We start from the raw sequence: 20,896 nt of genomic DNA on the forward strand, positions 1-20,896 counted from the left end.
AAGAGAGAATATATTTCGTACAACGAAATTTCAAAACAATGTAATATTATCACTTACATAACTTTCCGTGTATGAAACGAGAATGATTATAATGATTTAATTAAAATTTCTGATCGCATCTAAACTATTAATGCGATGCATACTTCGCGCCGACTGCGCCACGCTTGGAAAACCACTTGGATACGACTTCCGTGAGTAAGAGCGGCTGATTTACATGTTCGCGCTTCTTGCTTCGCCTCGGTAACGATATCTTTCAACAGAATACTTGTATTTTTCGTCCATAATGGGACGCAAGCAAATCATTATATGTTCGATCGGTAACGAATGCAAATCGATTTCCGGAAATCTCGACTGATTCTTACTTAAGAGTATATATATCTGAAAGCGGTCTGTGATTCAACTTTTCCAGCTGTTACATTAAATTACATACTATACTTTCTCTCCAGAGAACACGCCAGAGTTATTACATTGAATTTTATTGGATTCATTATCCGGTTTTATTCATTGAAATTATTCGCGTTACTAATCGAATCAAGATTTCAACATAATGGAAAAGTAGATAATTGATCATCGTCCCGATATAACTTGCATAGATTTATTTTTTTTTTTCAATGAGATTGATTTATTCTCTTTTCGCGATAAATAATTCATAAATGTAAAAAATGTTCTCTCTGTTCTTCGTAAAAATTAGTTCCAATTACCTTTATGCCAGTCAACCAAACAATCCTAAAACGCGGATTGCACTGTTTCAGATTTGCCTTGTTGTGTGTCCTTGACCTTGTGTGTATTCTTTCCTTTTTTTATCTTCCAGTCTCTCTTTCTCTTTCTATATGCGTTTGGATATGCGATGTAGCATATTATTGATAATCGTCAACTCCAGAGAGCGCAAATTTGACACGGAACTCGCGAAACTTTATCGGCAAGAACGCGTTCACGGCATTGCGCTGTCATAATTAGCACGGAACCGAACTTTTCATGGGTCACGCGGTTGCCAGATACGCGTTTCCGCAAGTGTACGACGAGTGTTTATGCAGTTTCCGCGACGCAATTTCTTCTTCCGCACCTCTCGCTGATGATCCCACGATCTTCCTTGAACGCACACTATTTTTCCGCGTTGTATATTTGTCAAATATTTTTTTAATTTAAAAAGAATTTCTTTTTAATAATGTAGCCAATTAGAGCACATCTGCCTCTTTAGTCTCTCTTTCTCTCTTTACTTTTTCAATTGCACTTTTCTCCATTTCCATATTCTTATTTTTATAAATTTCAATTTAGTTTTTTATTGCACGTTAAAAAATATGCATATAAAAATATATGCAATATATTTTAATATATTTTTCTAATATGTTTAATAAGTTTTTTAAATCTCTGTGGAAGATGGATTTTTTTCAAATTTTTTAATGTGTTTTTTTAAAAATGTCCTTTCCAAAGAGTACAATTTATAATATTACTTTTTTGCACTTGTCCCGCCTCTACTTTCTCGCCGTATATATCCTTCGCTCTTCCTCGCTTTCTTCAACGAGCTTATCTTTTTCTGGAGCTCGCTGCACTTCTTCGTCCCACCGCTCGCGGAAACGGCTTGTGATCGCGACCGCACCATGTGCCCCCGGTGTCGTGAGAAGTACTGAATGGGTTCGCCAGACACGAAACATAATCGCGTCTACACGACTGGCAGCTGTAGGTACACTACTGCTCTTTTCCTTTCTATTCCTCCGTCCGGCGGTGGGGGAGAGGATACCGCGGGACTCCCCCCTCCCTCTCTCTATTGACTGTATATGCACAACGTGGCCCACACCCACGCGACACCCGGTACGTGGGCTGCCGCCGCTGACATTGGCGGAAGAAAGAAGGAAAACGGAGATGAAGATTTACTTGTAATTTATATATTCTATACTAAAATAAATATAAAGCTGATAAAGGATTGTAAAAAGTAACGAAATTTGCGTATCAAAATACAGAAATAAAAGAATAAAAAGTTTGCAAATAAACATAATTTAATTTAAAGTAAAAATAATGATAACGTATAGACGAAGAAAAGATGAATAACATATGAACATAGTTGAGAAAAAGAAAGAGAGAAAATAAGAATCTTGGATCGTCCTTCTGAGATAAGAAAAGATTATTGCACCCACCGAGGGTCCCAGTGCGGTCGCCTATTTTAGGTAAAAGTCAAAGTGCTACAGCGGTTTAAACGCTTTTACGATCGCCGATCGTATCATTTCACAATAGTACTTCGGCTATTTAATTCAATGTTGATCGAACTATACGTCGACAGTTCTTTCAGTTTTGATATTGACTAAACGCTGTGACATCATGTTGTTTATGATAAATGAGTACTTTGACGATGTCCAAATAAACATCGATATTAATCAGCAACATGGTCTCATTATGAAATCTAATATAATCTACGTTTTGAATAGTATCTAATTGCTTGCCGCTTTTTTGTGGAGAAATTTTTTAATCAGAATTATTAAAGAAAAAAATATGGGAATTCCTTAATCCTTAATCAATAAATCATTGAACTCTTTTATTTTTTAACAATTTTATACATTTTTATACATTTTATTTTTATAAAAAATCATTTTACATCAACATATAACATTTAATTTTTAACTAATAATCCTTAAATTATCTCAATAATAAATGTATATTTTATAATTAATAATAATATAATATGAGAGTCATTCAACAAGTAAAGAGATAAATAACCGTAGTTCAAAAGTTATTTATATGAAAAATATGATATTTTTAAAACTATAAGTTGGTAGCAATTTAAAATAGTTTGACAACTATTTCAGTATAATAACCTCTATCACTCATTTCAACGATAACAAGTCCTCTCGAAAAGTGCACTTTTGAAGATCAGTGTTCAGTGGTAAGATTTCTGGAGTTTCTGAGGGTATAAAACCATCTAAAATTTATTCCTGAATGCTCAAGCAATACGGTAAAAGTTGTATGAATCGTGTGAATTTTTACAAGTGGCTTGATTAATTCAAAAGTGAAAGAGAAAAATGAAAAATTAGACTGGAAAGTTCTGTCCGCTTTATAGTTCAGAGTCCAGACCTCATTCCATCAGATTTCTTTTTATTTTGCCCCTCAAGGAATCATTACGTAGAATCTTTTACAGCAACAAAGTGAAACAAATGTCCAAAACTGGCCTGAACTTCAAGACAAAGACCTGTTTGCTACTGACATAAAAAAACTAATAGAGCGATGGGACAAGTGTATAATTGTTGCAAGAAATTATGTCGAAAAATAGGTAAGTTCTTAGATTCATCAACTAAACTGTATTAAAACAACTCTCTTATATCCTTCTAAATTCAAATGAATTATTTCTTTCTTGTCATAACAATATATATTGTGTCACTTATCAACAATTTACTAATCGAATTATTTGATTTGAAGGTATGTTAAAAAAATTAATACGCATATATATAAGCATTATTTTATCTATGAAAGGCTAATTAAATTATCAGATGCTTTTATTATATATAAGAACAGGTTAGATAATTTCCGACTTGCTGTCGAGGACAACAACTCTCGCGTTTTTATTGGGTTCATAATTTTCATCCGTGCAGTGGCAATTGCTGCTGTTTCCTCTATAAAAACATCAGTGTTCCATAAGGATAAATAATCGAGTACGTAGCTAACACCTTCCTACACGCACTCGAACGCGTGTTAATGAGCTTCACGGTAATCAGTGTTCAGTGACGGATTCACTACGAGAGTTTCACATCTCGCCAAACTACATCCTCTTCATTCTTTAGTACAAAAAACATTATTATTAGAATAATTGTAATACTAAAATTTAAAACTAGTAAATTAAGCAACAAATATTTTTTTATAATTATAATCTTCATATAAAATATTTTTAGCAGCAGAGAAGTATTGAAACGTTCTTCTTTTATACCACAGAAAAAAATCATGATATAAGATCCTGATAAAACTGACACTCTTTTCTTGTCTGCGTCATAACTTGTCAAGATTTTGAAAGCACGCGAAGATATCACGAAGACATCTTTAACATCTCGTCCTCTGAATGTCTTTTAGATATTGTGTATCAAAAGACGCTACTGTGCGATCTTATGACTTCTCAGAGATCAGGTCCCCATAGTCATCATCATCATTATCATCATCATCATCATCATCGTCGTCGTCGTCGTCGTCATCACCAACATTGCTTCCTGTGCGACAATCAGTTACCGACGAGAAGCATTATTCTTTCCTGGTTCAGACAATTATTGTTATTGTTACGATCGGCTGCAGAAGCTCTCCCGTCGCGCCGCGAGATAATGGCATTCTGGACAAGCCCAGCGAGATGACACAACGCGCCAACAATGACTGCCACGCGCAGCGAGAGAGAGAGAGAGAGAGAGAGAGAGAGAGAGAGAGAGAGAGAGAGAGAGAGAAAGAAGGGAGGGAACCGCGCAGTCGCTCGACGGGAATTCTTATTTTTCTCCTGAAACGACAGTTGCCGATCGCCGGCACCGATAATAGATAGCTATAGGCATGTCTCGAGGCCGCCCGGCCGGAAAGATGCATCGTTGAATTGTCTCGCATGCGATCGAACGCGTCACACATCCATCATCCCATCGAGATATGGTTTTTTGTTTTATTAGAAAATTTCTCCGCAGCAGAGGAATATGAAAAGGTAATTTTTCACAAAGGTAATTTTCTTATACTTTTAATAACGTGTCAATCCTGTCGGATTCAATGTGATTGAGCAATCAAATGGATATTAATCGCATTATTTTTTCAATGAGATATTTACTGCTTATGAATTACCTTTTTTTACAGATTAAATACTCTACATATTGATATCAGATTATATTATTAATATATTAAAGATTTCTGTGTTATAAGGTTTACTTCTTGTGTTTGTGATATATCTCGAAGATTACGTATTTGGTATGTATTTGAAGCTAATATACTTTGTACTCTTCCCTGCTCTTAAGGCTCCTGGGTACTCACCGCGGCCATATTGGAATCGTGACGTCAGAGGCGAGAAATAAGTTGAGATTTCTTAGATGCCATTTCTAAATAAAAATATATTTGCATAAAATAACACTTAAGATCTCTTTAATACACTTCTAAAAAACGCCGAAAACTATTCTTTTTCCTTGACAGTCAATCAACAACCGTAAAATGATCGAGATATCAGACTTTGACATGCGGAATGACTGCGCATGTGCAAAGACCAGACGGACTGGGCCTCATAATATTACATTTTACAGCTGTTGATTGATTATAAAGGGAAAAGGATAGTTTTCGGCGTTTTTTAGAAGTGTATTAAAGAGATCTTAAGTGTTATTTTATACAAATATGTTTTTATTTAGAAATGGCATCTACAAATTTTTAGCGTGTGTTTTCTCGCTTCTGACGTCACGATTCCGACATGGTCGACAAGGTACCAGGAGCCTTAATGTGAGAGACTTCAGTATTATTTTTTATAATTTTAATAAGTTTTTTTAATACATTTTTCATACGTTTGACTGCGTTGCGGATTTATTTATGTGCAACCTCTGTTAATATATATTATTATGTTTCTTATTATAACTGCGCTGAAGATGGTCCAAAAAGGGACTGAAACGTAGTTCGAAAAAATTGTATTCTCGAAGTAAAAGAGGATTGTATACTAAAATCCTTCTTAACAGATATTCTTTAGTGTTTCTAGAACATCCTTTAAAATTAAGAATCCTTAAAACTAAGAAACTAAGAATATATATTCTTTATTAATAACAAACAGTCGTATGTTTTTTTTTTATGCGGACCGTTTATTGTGGTGTTATATGCGTCATATTATTGCAGCAATATACTTATAAGGTTATACATATATAGTGTTGTAATTTACAGTGCAGTGTAGTGTGTGTGTTTGTCACTAAATGGTTTTAGTTTATTAGAAGAATTGATGAAGTTAATAAGTAGCTCAAAAAAGAAGACTCGAACGAAAACTATCCTTTCCCCTTCATAACCAATCAACAGCTGTAAAATGACTGTACTATGAACCCCAGTCCATCTGGTCTTTGTACATGCGTTGTCATTCCGCATGACGTCTGATGTTTCAATTATTTTACGGTTATTGATTGACTGCCAAGGGAAAGAATAGTTTTCGGAGTATTTTAAAAGTGTGCTAAAACCATCTGAAGTTGTGTTTCATCAAAATATCTTTTTATCTAAAAATGGGACGCAAAAATTTTCAGCGTGTATTTTCTCGCGTCTGACGTCATAATTCAACATGGTCGCGGCGAGGACCAAGGAGCTTTAAGAGAAGTGTTTACTAACGTGTGTAACATAATTTAATCGTCCAACAAAAATCCAGATCTCGCGTGCGTCATTCTCTATCTATATATGTACTTTATCTATATTTTATTTACAATCTTTCTTTGTCTGTGTGCTGTAAAATAGTGTACTTTTTTGTGAATGTAAAAATAAATTCCATTTTATTTACATTTTTATAAATTAGAAATATCTGATATTAATCTTTAAAAAATTCCCCTTTTATGGTAAGAGGATCCTTTTAATACCTATTATATTTTAAAACAAAGTGTTTTAAAAGTAAGTGAGAAATTCTTAAAATAAAAATACAATTTTTCAATACCTATTTGCTAATTATATTTAGAATTTATATTTTTTATTCACAATAAAGTGTATACATTCTACTTATTGCGCTGCCATTTTTTACTTCCTTTTAATTATATTTAGGAGAACCTTTATAATTACAAAATTAATAACTTGTCAAATTCGTTCTTCATTTAAACTCTTGTAGAATTAATATATCAACTAGCATATATTAAATTTATTGAATGTATCTCGCGGATACATTTAATTGTATTGCATTTTTGCATTGAATGCATCAGTTATGCAAGAGACAATTAATTTCAGGATGTTTTTATTTCGATATCTTTCATATTTCGAACAAATGTTTAAATATATATATATATATATATTTTTTTTTTTTACATATTATTTTACACATATACATATATATATACTTTTGAAAAGTATACAAATTTAAGGATTAAAAAGACTCCTATAATTCGCAGAATTCGAGATGATCTGTCAATAGAAGAAGCAATTTCTACCGCTTGCACGCGTGATGCCATCACGTGATGTTCAAGTTTAATTTCTCCCCGATTGGTACTCGCAAAGACGACATATTTATTTTCTCATATAATTGATAATCAACGCGCCTAACCTTCGATGTGCAACGGTAATAACGACTCGCACATACAATCGAAGAAACCCGTATGCGACAGACAATCCATTGCAGGGGACCGATGCGTGCGTGCAGGTTTTTCTAATGAGGCAAAGGTCACTTCCGGTCGAACAGAAAACGGAAACGTAAGCGCGTGCTCGCTCACATCCGTTGCGGTCGCTGGCGGTTTATGCGATCTGAATGCGTATCGAATCGACTACGTCTGCTATAAGAAACTGCAGATGCATTTCTATTTCTCAATAACACTAGTTTACAAAAAATATATTTTTTCATTATTTTAAACCAGACAAGATGTTTCTTATAGACTTTTGGATGTTGAAAACGATGCCGTAAGTCAATTTTCACCAGTACGTCAAGTTTCCGAAATAATTGAGGTTTAATATGCAAAAAATGATTTTTTTTACGATATTTGAGATTTTTTTTGTGAAAAAGGTTAATGTTATCTGGAAATTCTGATCAAATGTCATGAATGTATTATTTATCCCCTATAAAATGCATTTTTTTATTTCAATATCTTACTTTTTAATTATGTTAGAAAGGATTTAAATACAGAGTTCTGCTGAGATAGCAAATATTCCGCCTATGATGATAAAGTCATATAATTATACTCATAATTTGTAGTTTAGGATTATCGATATACATACACAGTGTAACTTGTAGTGATAGATTCCACTAAATGTATATTTATATATAGGGTGTCTCATTTTAATTGCCTACCTTGAATTTTTCAAAACAAATGCATTTTCGAAAAAATGTTCCAGACAAAAATTGATCTAAAGGGGAACAAATATAATGACAAAATTAATTTTGAAAAAAATAATTTTGTTATATTTTTATATCTATATATAAATTATTTTATAGTGTATTATAATTTTATAATTATTTTATTATAATTTTATTATAATTTTATAATTATTTTATAATTATTTTAATTACGAAATACCGATTTATATAAAAATGAATGCTTGCATTTTATTTTACGAATATAATGCATATTAATTATTATAATTGTAATAGCTGAAGAAAAGTATTGCAAAATTGATTATCAAAAATTAAAGCTCTTGATAAAGATTTCGGAGAAAAATTGTTCAATCCTTTAAAATTGACTTCTCAAATATTCAGATTACAAAATCTTCTTCGGCGAATCTCGACGAGTTTTTTATGTGTAAAATTATCGAATTTCAAAAGGAATATTATAATTTCACAGTAAAATACTCCTACGTGACGAGAGAATGCTCGAAACCTCGCGTTCTTCGTGCCGTTACTTGACGAGATTGTGACACTTGAGCAAAATTGGAAGGGCGTTTACGTTCTTGTAAATCAGAGAACGGGGAACATTTCTCTCCTCGTTGCATTCGCGTGGGCAAAATTCGTGTGGGCGAATTTCAGAAAAGGTCGCGGGATATACGCGTGTTTTCTTTTTCTTTTTTTTTTTTTTATTTTCTTCATAAATCAACGCAATGCCAGTGTGTAACCAGAAGCGTAATCAACGTTACGCAAACCAGCCTACCTTCTTTTCATGTAAATATTCTTTTTCGTAATGCGATGCGGATTATTGGTATGCGCTTTCTTATATGACTGTCAGACGGCAGCATCTCCGCCAGATGTAATTTAATCTTTACAAGTAGATCTTGTAAAAAAAATAAATTTTGTATTTAAAAAAAACGTCAATTTTGCAACGACGAAATAAAATGAGTTCTTGACATTATCACATTTTTTTGTCACTCATTTTGTTTACGCGACCTTAATTTAATTTAATTTAATTTAATTTAATTTTGTATCATTATTACATGTGGAGAAGAAACAAGAAAAAAGAAAATTATTTGTGCTGAAGTTTAACGAAAACTGATTTATCCAAATTATTAGTTCACTCTTGTGAACGTACATTATTCCTTAGAATTTCGAGATGTTAGTAGAAATTTTTGTTAAAAAAAAACATATCACTCTCCAATAAAATAGCAAAATAAAATTAATAGAATAAAATATATAAAAATGTATGTGAGAGGAAAATAGATAAAGTTTTTTATAATTTAGTTACAAGCTTTATTTGTGTCTAATGCGATTATCATATATCTATAAATTGTGTGCATTATTTATATATAAGAATATTTATATATAGAATACTTTTTTCATTCACAGCAAGAAATAGTAATTAAAATCTCAGTTCAAACTTTGTATATATCAATATCACACTAAAATATATTATAAAAATGACATATACAATACAACTTAAACATTTTATCAGATATAGTTGAATGAAAATCTACATTTTCTAATATCATGCCAATATTCGATCAATTTCTACGTTATTCGTAATATTTTTAAAACTTTAGATTTTTTACTGCTTTGTTTTTATAATTTTGAACCAAAAATTTATCTCGATTTTTTAACTTATTTCTTTTAAACCTTTGAATGTTCAAAGAAAAATACATTTTCTCGATTATCAAAATAAATAATGCCAGGACCATACTACCTGCCACTATTGTTAAAGTCGGCGTTACATTTGCTAAACTAACCACGTTGTAATCCGTTTTCAGTCGATTACTTCTTAAGAAATGCTTGCCCTTCAATTTATTTATGACACCATTAAGCTGAAATCGCCGTAAACTGAAAAAATGTTTGATTACAAAATATTTATCTTAAAAATTAAATAACCATAAATAATTCCATTTGAATATAATTCAATCTTTTACTGCAATCTAATTATTTCTTTTCAATACAATAATACAATTCTTATTATTATTATACTATTTTAATGAGATTCTCTCAGAATTTTCTCAAGATTTTTTTTAAACAAAATTTTTATCTTAAAAAATATTGCAAAATTAAATTTTTAATTTTTAATTTTTAAAAATAACAATATTAAACTCACTAATTCTACGTAAAAATATGTATATTTAATGCTTTTTTGAATATCAAAAAGTTTAATATTGAAAAAATAAGAGATGCGCACTTTCAAAATGCACACATTAAATAAGAAAGTATAAGTAAAATATACCGTTTTACAATTATAAATTATCTATAGCGATGGGATTAAATATCTTACAAGTAGAATTTGTTTATATGATTTTGAACTTTCTATGATTATTTCGAAAAAAAAGACGATATTTTCAAGTAGACTCGAATCTGGACAAGACGGATTCGAACTCTTTATAAGTACATCGAAAAAAAAGAACGGTACTTCCAAATATTCAAAGTATTCAAACCTGGATCAAGTATGTTCAAATCTTCTGTGAATACTTTTACGAATACTTCTTTTATGAGAAATTTTATTTATTTAAATTCCGATTCTAAATTTTATTACTTCGCAAGCACAATATATAAAATATTATTCCTTACAAGTATTATTAAAGTCCTAAAAAACTTGATTATTGGATTCTCGGATTCTTAAGTACAGATTGAACTTGATCTCATCTCTAATTATTATCTACGCATTTTATGAACTTACTTATAATTCATAAGACCGGTATAAGGATTTCCCTTCGTTAGAGCCATCGCTAAACTATCAGTTCTTCCGCTCTCTATATGTACGATCTTACACGTCAGATAAATATTCATGGCACTCTTGAATAGCTCCGTCGTAAAAAACGCCAAGTTCTTCTGCTCGCAAATCTGCGTAAGAATTAATTGGTGTGAATTAACTTAAAAAGAACTTAATGCCATTAATTTCACCATTTGAACAGCTAACTTGTTTAAATGCGTCCGGCAATGTGGACGGCAAATGCTTTTTCTCTTCTAGCAATTTGTACATTTTCAGAAACATGGGAGTCTCGATGTGCTGCAATTATATATAATCATTCGAACAATTCGATACTATTCCTTCAATCATACAATTAATATACAACAGTCTCTTCTATAGAAGTTCTAATTGTAAGAATATAAACATATAAGAGACAGAAAAGAAAAAGATAGATGCAATTTTATATTTACCAATAAATAAAATTAATTTATTACACACAAATTGTTTTTTTTTATTATAAAATTATTATTATTATTAACCTTTTTTATATTTTATATACGATATTAATAGAGATGTGATGCGAATCTAATAAAATTCGATTCGATTCGAATCCGAATTCTTATAGTTTGAATACGAACTATTCGAAATTTTCGAATTAAAAAGATTTTAATGCAAATCGCATATGTTGGTAATTTTTCAAATTAAAATTTTCCGCTAACAATAAACAAAGCGGCGCTAATATGAGGAATAAGATAGTAAATAATCCATGTGAAAAAAGTATTCTTATAAAGTGCAATAATAATAATCTCTTGTCTCTTGGCCAAATGGCTGTGAATATTGAATAAATGAATAAATTTAAAAAAGAACTCATTATTTACACAAAATATAATAATTACACACACAATTAGTGTAATTGTAGTTGTCTTAAATATATAAACATATATAATATATATCTTACATTAAAAATAGTTAATATTACACGACGAATGTCATTCCTTTTATATAAAAATCTCACAATAATTAATTACAAGCAATATTTTCACAATTTAGTTCGATTTAATTCGATTTGTTTCTATTCGAGTAAAATTTCGTTGATTTGATTCGATTCGACATAAAAAATTTTTGATTCGCACATCTCTAGATATTAATGTTTTTTAGATAAAATTTCTTCTCGATTATAAATATATAATTAATATAAAATAGATAATTCTTAACAAAATTATTTTTATTATTCAAACCATATTAATTTTTAATGGCTAACAGACCAGAGCGAACTCACATTAACCATATTATACTCAGCGCTGTTTGTCATGACGATTAATTTATAAGAACCATCTTTAACGTAACCCTCCAGAGTGGCGAAAGGCAGTCTGGTCTTAGTCAGTGTCAGAAAGCTAATCAACGAGGCGGAATAAGCGGATGTGATTATCAACGACGAGATGTAAATCGAGAAAACGGCCAATCTCATTGACAACTTGTTGGAAAAGTCTGTCATCCCACAAAAATTATATTGTGAGAATAGTTTAGGAAATGTTCATATTACATAATATTTAATGATATTGTGTATATAAGCGTATCGATAGTTCAATATTACCTGACCAACCCTGTTGACAATAAATACCCCAAACATGAATATAGTTTTCGAATATTAGGTTCATCGAAAATCCTTTTGCCTTCATAACACTTAATAGAATAGAGGCAATTATTATTACCGTCGCTAACATTATCCAAATATCGTAACTAAACGCCTGAAAGGTTTATATCGTTTAAAGAAAAAAGGAATTTATTCCACCAAATCTGAATATATATTTAAAAAATTATAAAAATAAATCATATATATTATATACAGGGTGTCCCAAAATTAGATCGACAAATGGTTATAAAAGACAATGAAAACAAACAAATTTTGTCAATAAACCCAAATGTCCGCAAATGAGCCATTTTGGCACTAGAAAGAATCAAAGACTAAAATATTGTTTGATATATACAATAGAACATTGTTTAACTAACTATGAAACATTGCGTGACATTGTTTGAATAAGACATTGTTTGACATTATTTAACATTGTTTGAATAAGATATTATTTGACATTGTTTAACATTGTTTATTATAAATAAGACAATATTGATTACGTTCAGTATCACAACATTGAGTATTCATTCAGCGTTACACTCATTGTCAGTATTTATTATTATTTAGTCAAAATTTATGTTCGAAATAGACAAGTTTTCTTATGAAGAACTGGCCGATATGCATCTAATTTATGAAGGAGCTAGATATAATGGAAGAGAAGAAAATATAATTCACTTCAAAAACTCTAGTGTCAAAACGGCTCATTTGTGAACATGGGTTTATTAACAAAATTGACTTGTTTTGATGTTTTTTATAACCAGCTGAAGTTTGTCGGTCTAATTTTGGGACACCCTGTATATTGCGTATATTGCATATTATATATTATATATTGTATATTGCATATTGTATATTGCATATTGTATATTGCATATTGTATATTGTATATTGCATATTGTATATCGTATATTGCATATTGTATATTGCATATTGTATGCATATTGTATGTACGAGGGTTGTCTGAAAAGTTTCCGACCTCAACATGAAGATGGCAGCACTCGTAAATAAAAGTTGGGGAATGTGTTTGCGCATGCTTTGAAAGATACTCACCAAAATTTCAGCCATTTTGGACGCGCAGTTGTTGTTTGACAATCATTTGAGTGAGTCGATGTGAGTGTTTTTGTGAAAATGGAAAAAATCGAGTATCGAGCTGTCATTAAATATTTGTTTTTGAAAGGCAATACGCCTACGCAAATCAAAGACGAGTTGGACGCTGTGTACGGGGACTCTGCACCATCATTTACCACCGTGAAATTTTGGGCTGCTGAATTTAAACGTGGCCGTACCAGCTTGGGTGACGATGAACTTTCGGGACATCCAAAAACTGCAACCACTGACGATAATATCGCTCAAGTTCACCAAATGGTGCTAGACAACCGTTGAATTAAAGTTAGAGAGATAGCAGAGGCTATGAACATGTCCAAAGAACGTGTTTGTCACATATTGAATCAAGATTTAGGCATGTCCGCGTGAGAAAGCTGTCCGCGCGTTGGATGCCGCGTTTGCTCACTTTGGACCAAAAACGTGTTCGAATGAACATTTCCAATGCTCTGTTGGCGCAGTTTAGGCGCAATAAATCAGAGTTTTGGCGCCGATTAATTACTGTAGATGAAACTTGGATACACCATTATACTCCAGAAACAAAAACACAGTCAAAACAGTGGACTGCGAAGGGGGAATCGGCTCCAAAAAAAGCAAAGGTTGTTCCTTCGGCTGGGAACTGTTGTTCATGGTGATGGCAACTGTTTTCTGGGATAGTCATGGAGTTATCTTAATCGATTATCTTCAAAAAGGAAAAACCATTACAGGAGCATACTACGCATCAGTACTTGACAAGCTGAAGGCAGAAATTGCGAAAAAACAGCCACATTTGCAGAAAAAAAAATTTTGTTTCACCAAGACAATGCGCCGTCTCACACCTCAGCGGTTGCCATGGCGAAAATCCACGAATTACGGTTTGACCACCCTCCTTACTCACCAGATCTAGCCCCAAGCGACTTTTTTTTGTTCCCTAAACTAAAAGTTGCGCTCGGAGGACAGAGATTTTCGTCGAATGAGGAGGCCATCACCTTCGTAAACAACTATTTTGCAGAAAAAGACGCCGAGTACTATTTGGACGGGTTGAAGAGATGGGAGCATCGCTGGGAGAAGTGTATAGACTTACAAGGAGACTATGTAGAAAAATAAAAATTAATTTGAAGAAAAAATGTCTTGTATCTTTGTTAGGTCGGAAACTTTTCAGACAACCCTCGTATATTGTATGTATATTGTATATTGCATATTGTTTATTGTGTATTACATTATATAGTGTCGTTATTACAGATAACACACACAAATACTCACACATATAACTTTTGAACGACATAATCATTACCTTGAAGTATCCAGACCAATGCACATCGGATCCGTTGGGCTGCTTAAAATAGAGGCGACATCGCGAATGTACCAATGGCAATGTGAAGTCAATGTAATTTAATCTGTTTGCTGTTATTGTGAATGCGGAGGCGCCAATATCGGCTTTGCCGTTCACCAATTTACCGATCACGCCGGTCCATTTCTTCTCCTGCTGATTCCAACTCCCATACGCTTCCATTGGATCCAGAACATCCATCGTGAAGTTCATCGCTCTGCTGAGTTCTATCAGCAGTAAACCAAAAAACCCGCCGACCACGCCGTTCTCCATTGAGAAAAACGCCGACTCCTTGGAATCCCATTTGTCAACAAAATTATCAAGTCAATCTATCGCAATTGATGTGTCCGCTGGGATGTGTGTCATTAAATTCTAATATCGATTCTATGACAAATTATGCGAGTCGACTGTTTTATTGTAACAATTTTTGCGCGAAAAAAAATCATTATTTACGACTCATTAGCGATGGAATTATAAGTATCTTACAAATAGGTTCCAATTTGTTTGGAACCTACTTGTAAGATACTTAATTCCAAAAACTTGGAACTTAATTCTAAAAAACTGGATCTATGTCATCCGAATCTAGAGATGACATAAGTTCAAACTCTCTGTAAATATCTCGAAATACAGAAAATACAGTACTTTCAAATACATTCAAACCTGAATCAAGTATGTTCAATTATCTTTTATGACTCTTATAAGAAATTGGGATAGGTAAATGGGTGTGTGGATGGAATGGAGAGTATGCGTGTGTAGATATGTAGCACATGTATCATAAATAGATTTTTTATCTTACACAATTAGAGTTTCAGTATTACTTGTAAAAGAAGTGGAACTTGAAAGCTCTTTATTTTTCAAGGTACTTATAGAAAGTTCGAACCTATCTCGTCCAGGTTCGTATCTAGTGAAAAAATACTGGTTTTTTTTCAAAGTAATCATAGAAATCACTTCGAAATTATGCGAACAAATTCAAATCTACTTATAAGACTATTGCTCTTAATCTCATCGCTAATTATTGGATTCGATTTGGATTTTTAAAAATGTATAGAATTTGATCCCATCCCTAACGATTATTTTTCTACATAAATAATTGAAGTACAGTAACTCACAACAGGGTTTCAAAACTCACGTTCACGGACGCCACGCGTACGATGTCGCCAAACATATCGCTCCTCCTAGCGTAAAGGCTCTTCCGCGTTTTGAAAACTAGACTTCCATCAGTGTCCCACGTGGCCAATTCGAACGTCCTGGTACGATTGTCGCGAATAGCATACCACTCATCCAGGTTCGGATGATCATAACATAGGACTAACATGAGTGTGCTAAAGTCTACGTTGAACATATTATCAGCGGGATGTCGACAGTACTTCTCGAGTGGCTTTCCGGGACATTGCAGGAATACGATCAACCAGACGGGGAAAGAAATGGGCTTCACACTCCTTGTGACCTTGACAAATTCGCTCATGGTCTCCCCAGTGTCGAGAAGAACCACAAACAACGGCCGCGCGATGGTCCTCTGGTACTCGTTATATTCGCTCACCAGATCCGAGAAAGTTATGGTCGTAGTCATGATCCTCTGTCGTGAGAAGTCACGCGACCATGCGTGCAATAGTGACGTCATATTGAAATCTGTGCGTTGATAAATATTCACATTAGGATCAAAGTCACAGATTTCAATGATCTTGATATATGTATGTATTATCAAGGACAACTCTAAGTAACTTTCAAAAGATTTTAGCTGTCGTTTACAATTTAGCTTATATTCAGAATTTTCCTGTCAAATGTGTGTGATCTTTCTGTCAAGATATTTTCAAAACTAAAGCCATAATAAGAAAAAATTTAACGGCACTTTGCTTATGTAATGTGAATATAAGCAATTGCGATCAGTTTGAATATGATTGGTGCAGTCAATTCCGAGAAGTCAAAAATTCGTATCCAAAAAAGTAAAATTTTTCACGTTTTAAGGGGATCCTTAACGGATTCCTTAACTGTTGTCTTACCGACCGAGCAATTTTTCTTTTAAACAGGTTATTCTTTTTATTGGCAATTTATACATACAAAATAAGACCAGGACGAACTTGGAATTGAATAAAGGAATATAAGTGAATGTTTATAGATATCAATTTGGAAGCCTAGTAAAAGAGAATTGGCGAAGAAAAACGTCCACCGCGACAAGGGAGGCGCTACTGAAATAAAACAAATATGGCCGCCGCGAATATAATACAACAGCAACAGTTTAAGGCCCGATTGCACCAACATCATTTTAGCTTTAAGTGAAACTTAAATATGTATCTATCTTGATCTTTTTTTCTAAATAAATAAAGACAAACATATATTTAAGTCTCGCTTAAAACCAAAATGACGTTGGTGCAATCGGGCCTAAATATATTAAATCTTAAAAAAATGAAATTCTTTTAATAAAAAAGATGTCATTGCGGCTAAACACACTCCTGTGATTACACAAAAGCTACGCCTTCATCAAGGAATATGATTGAAGACCAGAATGTTATAAATTCCGGCATGATTATTATGTGCGGTGTAACAATGAAAAGTCAAGAAAAAATAGATTTATATTCTTTATGTCTACAAACAAGTGTCTTGACATCAGAATCATTTTTTTCAGAGTAAATACCAGATAAATAAGTCTTAATTAATGTTAAATGTACATTCGCGGTGGCCATTAATGATAGTTCACGCGACCACTACTAGTGTCGCATAGAATTTTTAAACCCCCAATAGCTTGTGTAAAGTTTTTATGTATATGTGTGTGTACATACATATGCATGAAAACTTTACACAAGCTATTCTCTTTTACCAGGCTTCCAAATTGATATCTAAACATTCACTTATATTCCTTTATCCAATTCCAAGTTCGTCCTGGTCTTATTTTATATGTATAAATTGCCAATAAAAAGAATAACCTGTTTAAAAGAAAAATTGCTCGGTCGGTAAGGCAGACCCGTTTAGCATGCCCTTAAACTTTCATCTTTCAGATTCTCACGTACATACATACTTCGCACACACAGTCAAAGCGATTTTGAAATGCACTTGCAGCATGCATGTATGAATATTGATGACTGCAAATACACCTTGATGAAATAAAATTACATTTTGCGTGTTTGTAGATATGGGTAAATAAATGTATCAGTGTGTATATGTGAGTGTGGATGAATAATGTGTTAAATTTTCAAAACACATCCCCTAGGAATGAAATCTATAATATATCGAAAATGGTGCGCCACAGAAATACTTGCATCATTAGTTGAGGTTTCTGGGGTGAATTTTTTACCGTATAGTAAACATTTTTAGATACCACCTTCTGGGGATGAAATCTAATATTTCGATGTATAAAACAATGTATAACAAAGATATGTGACTTGCGTTGTTAATTGAAGGTTATACTAAGGTTATACCTCCTGAGGTTATACTAATTTAACATGTAATAAAAATTTTGATAAACCACTCCCTAGAGATGTAATCTAACATCTTGAAAACGATAGTTATGCAAAAGCATTTTGTTTAATACAATTAAAATTGAAAGATGCTCTTCAGTATTATGAAAGAATAACTAATATTTAGCAGAGTATGGATAATATCAAAGAATTAATTAAAAAAGAATATCAGAAGTTACCGAGGAAAATGACTGTCTTGATAATTGTGCATTAGAATGAAACAAATACGTATAAAGTTATTAGTGCAATTTTTCATTACGGTGAAAACTAATGGACATTAAATAAACATAGTGCAAGTTAACATAAACATAGTTAAAGGCTCTGAATGGATATAATAAATGATTTATTGCAATTCTTACCGAAATAATTAAAAACAATGATTTAAAGTAAATATAAATTAAATAGATCTTTACATAAAAAGTATTTACAATTTGAAACACAAAAAAATATATATCATTATTGATAAGATTTGATTAAAGCAAAAAAAAAGATGCCAACAGTACATGGTGTTCCCAAGCGGTCACCCATCTAAGTACTAACCATGCCCAATGTTGCTTAACTTCAGTGATCGGACGAGAACTGGTGCGTATACAACGTGGTATGACCGTTGACGATAATAATGTTTTCAGTTGCTGGTGAAATAGTGTATAGTGTATATAATTTGAAAATTTTAAAGCTACTGTATATATATATAAAATAACAGAAATCTTATTTATTACTCTACAAATCAATTTTATACATTAATTTTTAGGCAATTTTATAAGAAAATTTATGTCCATTTATGTCCGTTTTAATGCCCCGACTCGGGCATGCCAAGTTTTTATTCATCACTTTAATCCTTTCAATGCTGGATCTGAATTGTTTTGATTGTACAAATGATAACATCATTCTTAAGATATACAAAGGTGATTCAGTGATAAATTTTAATCAGATCAAATAATAATCTGCAAAATTTAATACATTATTTATACTTGGCTGACATGAAAGTAGTTTATTTGATTTTATTTATTTTTGAGTGCATATTTCTAAATGGATTTTTAAATTTTATTTTAAAACTTTGATTTTGTATGTGTATGTCTATTTTTAAACATTATTTTGTGTGTGTCACTGAGCTATATACTATACTGGAGTGCTCACTCCAACGGGAAGAAACGGGTCATCAAAAGACAAAGAAAGACAGAGAGGGGTTGGTGGCAAATATATCTATCCTTGTCTAAAACGTCTTTTGATTAGTGCTTTAGCTCGAGTAGTACTACGTTAAAAAAGGACGGACTGGTGGCAATTTTCTATTTCTCTTTTCCCGTTTCTTCCCATTGGAGTGAGCACTCTAGTATAGTATATAGCTCAGTGGAGTGTGTAAAGTGTCTTTTTAAAAAATACCTCTGCTAGAAAAATTTTTACAAAGACATTTTTGCATACAATATCGAATTTTTTTATATACTTGACATGTTTTCTTCTTTTGTAAAGATTTTGTTGTGTTCCTTCTTAAACATACATGGTGTCAGAAAATTATGTTTTATTCATTAAACTTATATTTTGTTCATAACTTTTCAATAAACTGCGAGCGACAGCTAAAACGTTTTGAAAAGGTTTTATTCAGAGTGTCTTTGATAATATTGTATATCAAGGTTATTGAAATCTCTGAGTTCGGCCCTAATGTAAATAATTAACGACGCAATTTGCGCGAAATTTTTTTTATAATTTATAATTAAAAATATTTACAGAGAAAAATAATTTTTCGACTGTATCTAAAGCGATTTTTGCACGTATTAAATGTTCTTTTTAAGTATATATTTTTTTTAAGCTCGTAGAAACTTTCTTTTCGCCATCCGTCTGCTGATTAGAGGAGTAATAGATAGTATAATACTTAAGAAGCGAGAAAAACGGAAGAGCTAATTTTCAAATACTTACCATGATAGTTGCCGGACCACACAAAAATAACGCTGAAAGTGCAATAATACTTGTGAACGTCGCTAATTAACCGAAAATAATTGTTAATGTGTATTTCTTCTGCTTTGGTAGTTTGCATGAAGAAGAGCATCACAATAAATTGCACTATATACTTCATCGCAAAAGATTTAATTTGATACGAAGAAATTGCTCCTTTTATGGTAATTAAAACAAATTTTAGGGAAGAAATGGAGAGAAATCTATCGGTAATCTTAATTCCTCCAAAAATCCTACAAAGTTAATTCATGAGCAGGGTTTTTTATCAAAAAGCGTTACTATAAGAATTAATAGAAAGAAAGAACAAGCAAAGTTCCGCAATTCGATGGAGCAAATGCACGACTGAAAAGCAATCGTCGCGAACATGTTTGACTTTATCGGATCCGAGGAATCTAGATATAGGGGTGCGCGCAAAAAAGTGCAACCAAGTGATATATTGTAAATTGTGCTTGCTGCATTATTATAAATTACGCGAGGATGCGTATCGGTGCACGATTCTCCTTATCGGTGAATAATCGACCGAATCGTGAATTATTTATCGTTGTTAAACTTCTAGTAAGCAGTATTATTTATTAACGCATCATCAAATGATACATGCATGTTATCAGTGCAGATCGAAAAAAAATTTCTTAATATACGTCGATACTGATTAACTATTCATATATTGGACATCATAATATTGCTGACAAAAATTGATTTTATATATATTTAAAAAATATGTTATTTTAATATATCCAAACAAAATATTTATACGCTACAACAAAACATACATATATTAACA

At 32.1% G+C, this 20,896-nt stretch overlaps 2 protein-coding genes and 1 non-coding gene across 3 annotated transcripts in view; all 3 read right to left on the reverse strand.

Moving 5' to 3' along the window:
* LOC145940172 (uncharacterized) overlaps positions 1-1,669 on the reverse strand; it is a 40,028-nt gene extending 38,359 nt beyond the window's left edge. Inside the window, exon 1 of the mRNA XM_083045091.1 lies at positions 702-1,669. The gene's annotated coding sequence lies outside the window, so the exon portion shown is untranslated. The remainder of the gene's footprint in view (positions 1-701) is intronic.
* Positions 1,670-7,190: 5,521 nt separating this feature from the next.
* LOC145941052 (glutamate receptor ionotropic, delta-2) lies at positions 7,191-16,337 on the reverse strand. Its single transcript, XM_083046841.1, has 8 exons — positions 15,846-16,337; positions 14,681-15,007; positions 12,271-12,424; positions 11,956-12,164; positions 10,905-10,994; positions 10,665-10,828; positions 9,623-9,823; positions 7,191-7,392 (listed from the first exon to the last, which is right to left on the reverse strand). The coding sequence occupies exons 1-8, from the start codon at positions 16,335-16,337 to the stop codon at positions 7,191-7,193; spliced, it is 1,839 nt and encodes a 612-aa protein (XP_082902967.1).
* A 2,322-nt stretch (positions 16,338-18,659) lies between these two features.
* Positions 18,660-18,780, reverse strand: LOC145941293 (5S ribosomal RNA). The gene has a single exon (XR_014426160.1). It is a non-coding gene; the product is annotated as a 5S ribosomal RNA (ribosomal RNA).
* Between the last annotated feature and the right edge of the window lie 2,116 nt (positions 18,781-20,896).

This window comes from Prenolepis imparis, unplaced genomic scaffold (assembly GCF_030444845.1).
Source record: "Prenolepis imparis isolate NDT839.2.m4 unplaced genomic scaffold, iyPreImpa1.0 SCAF_9, whole genome shotgun sequence".
Classification (NCBI taxonomy): domain Eukaryota; kingdom Metazoa; phylum Arthropoda; class Insecta; order Hymenoptera; family Formicidae; genus Prenolepis; species Prenolepis imparis.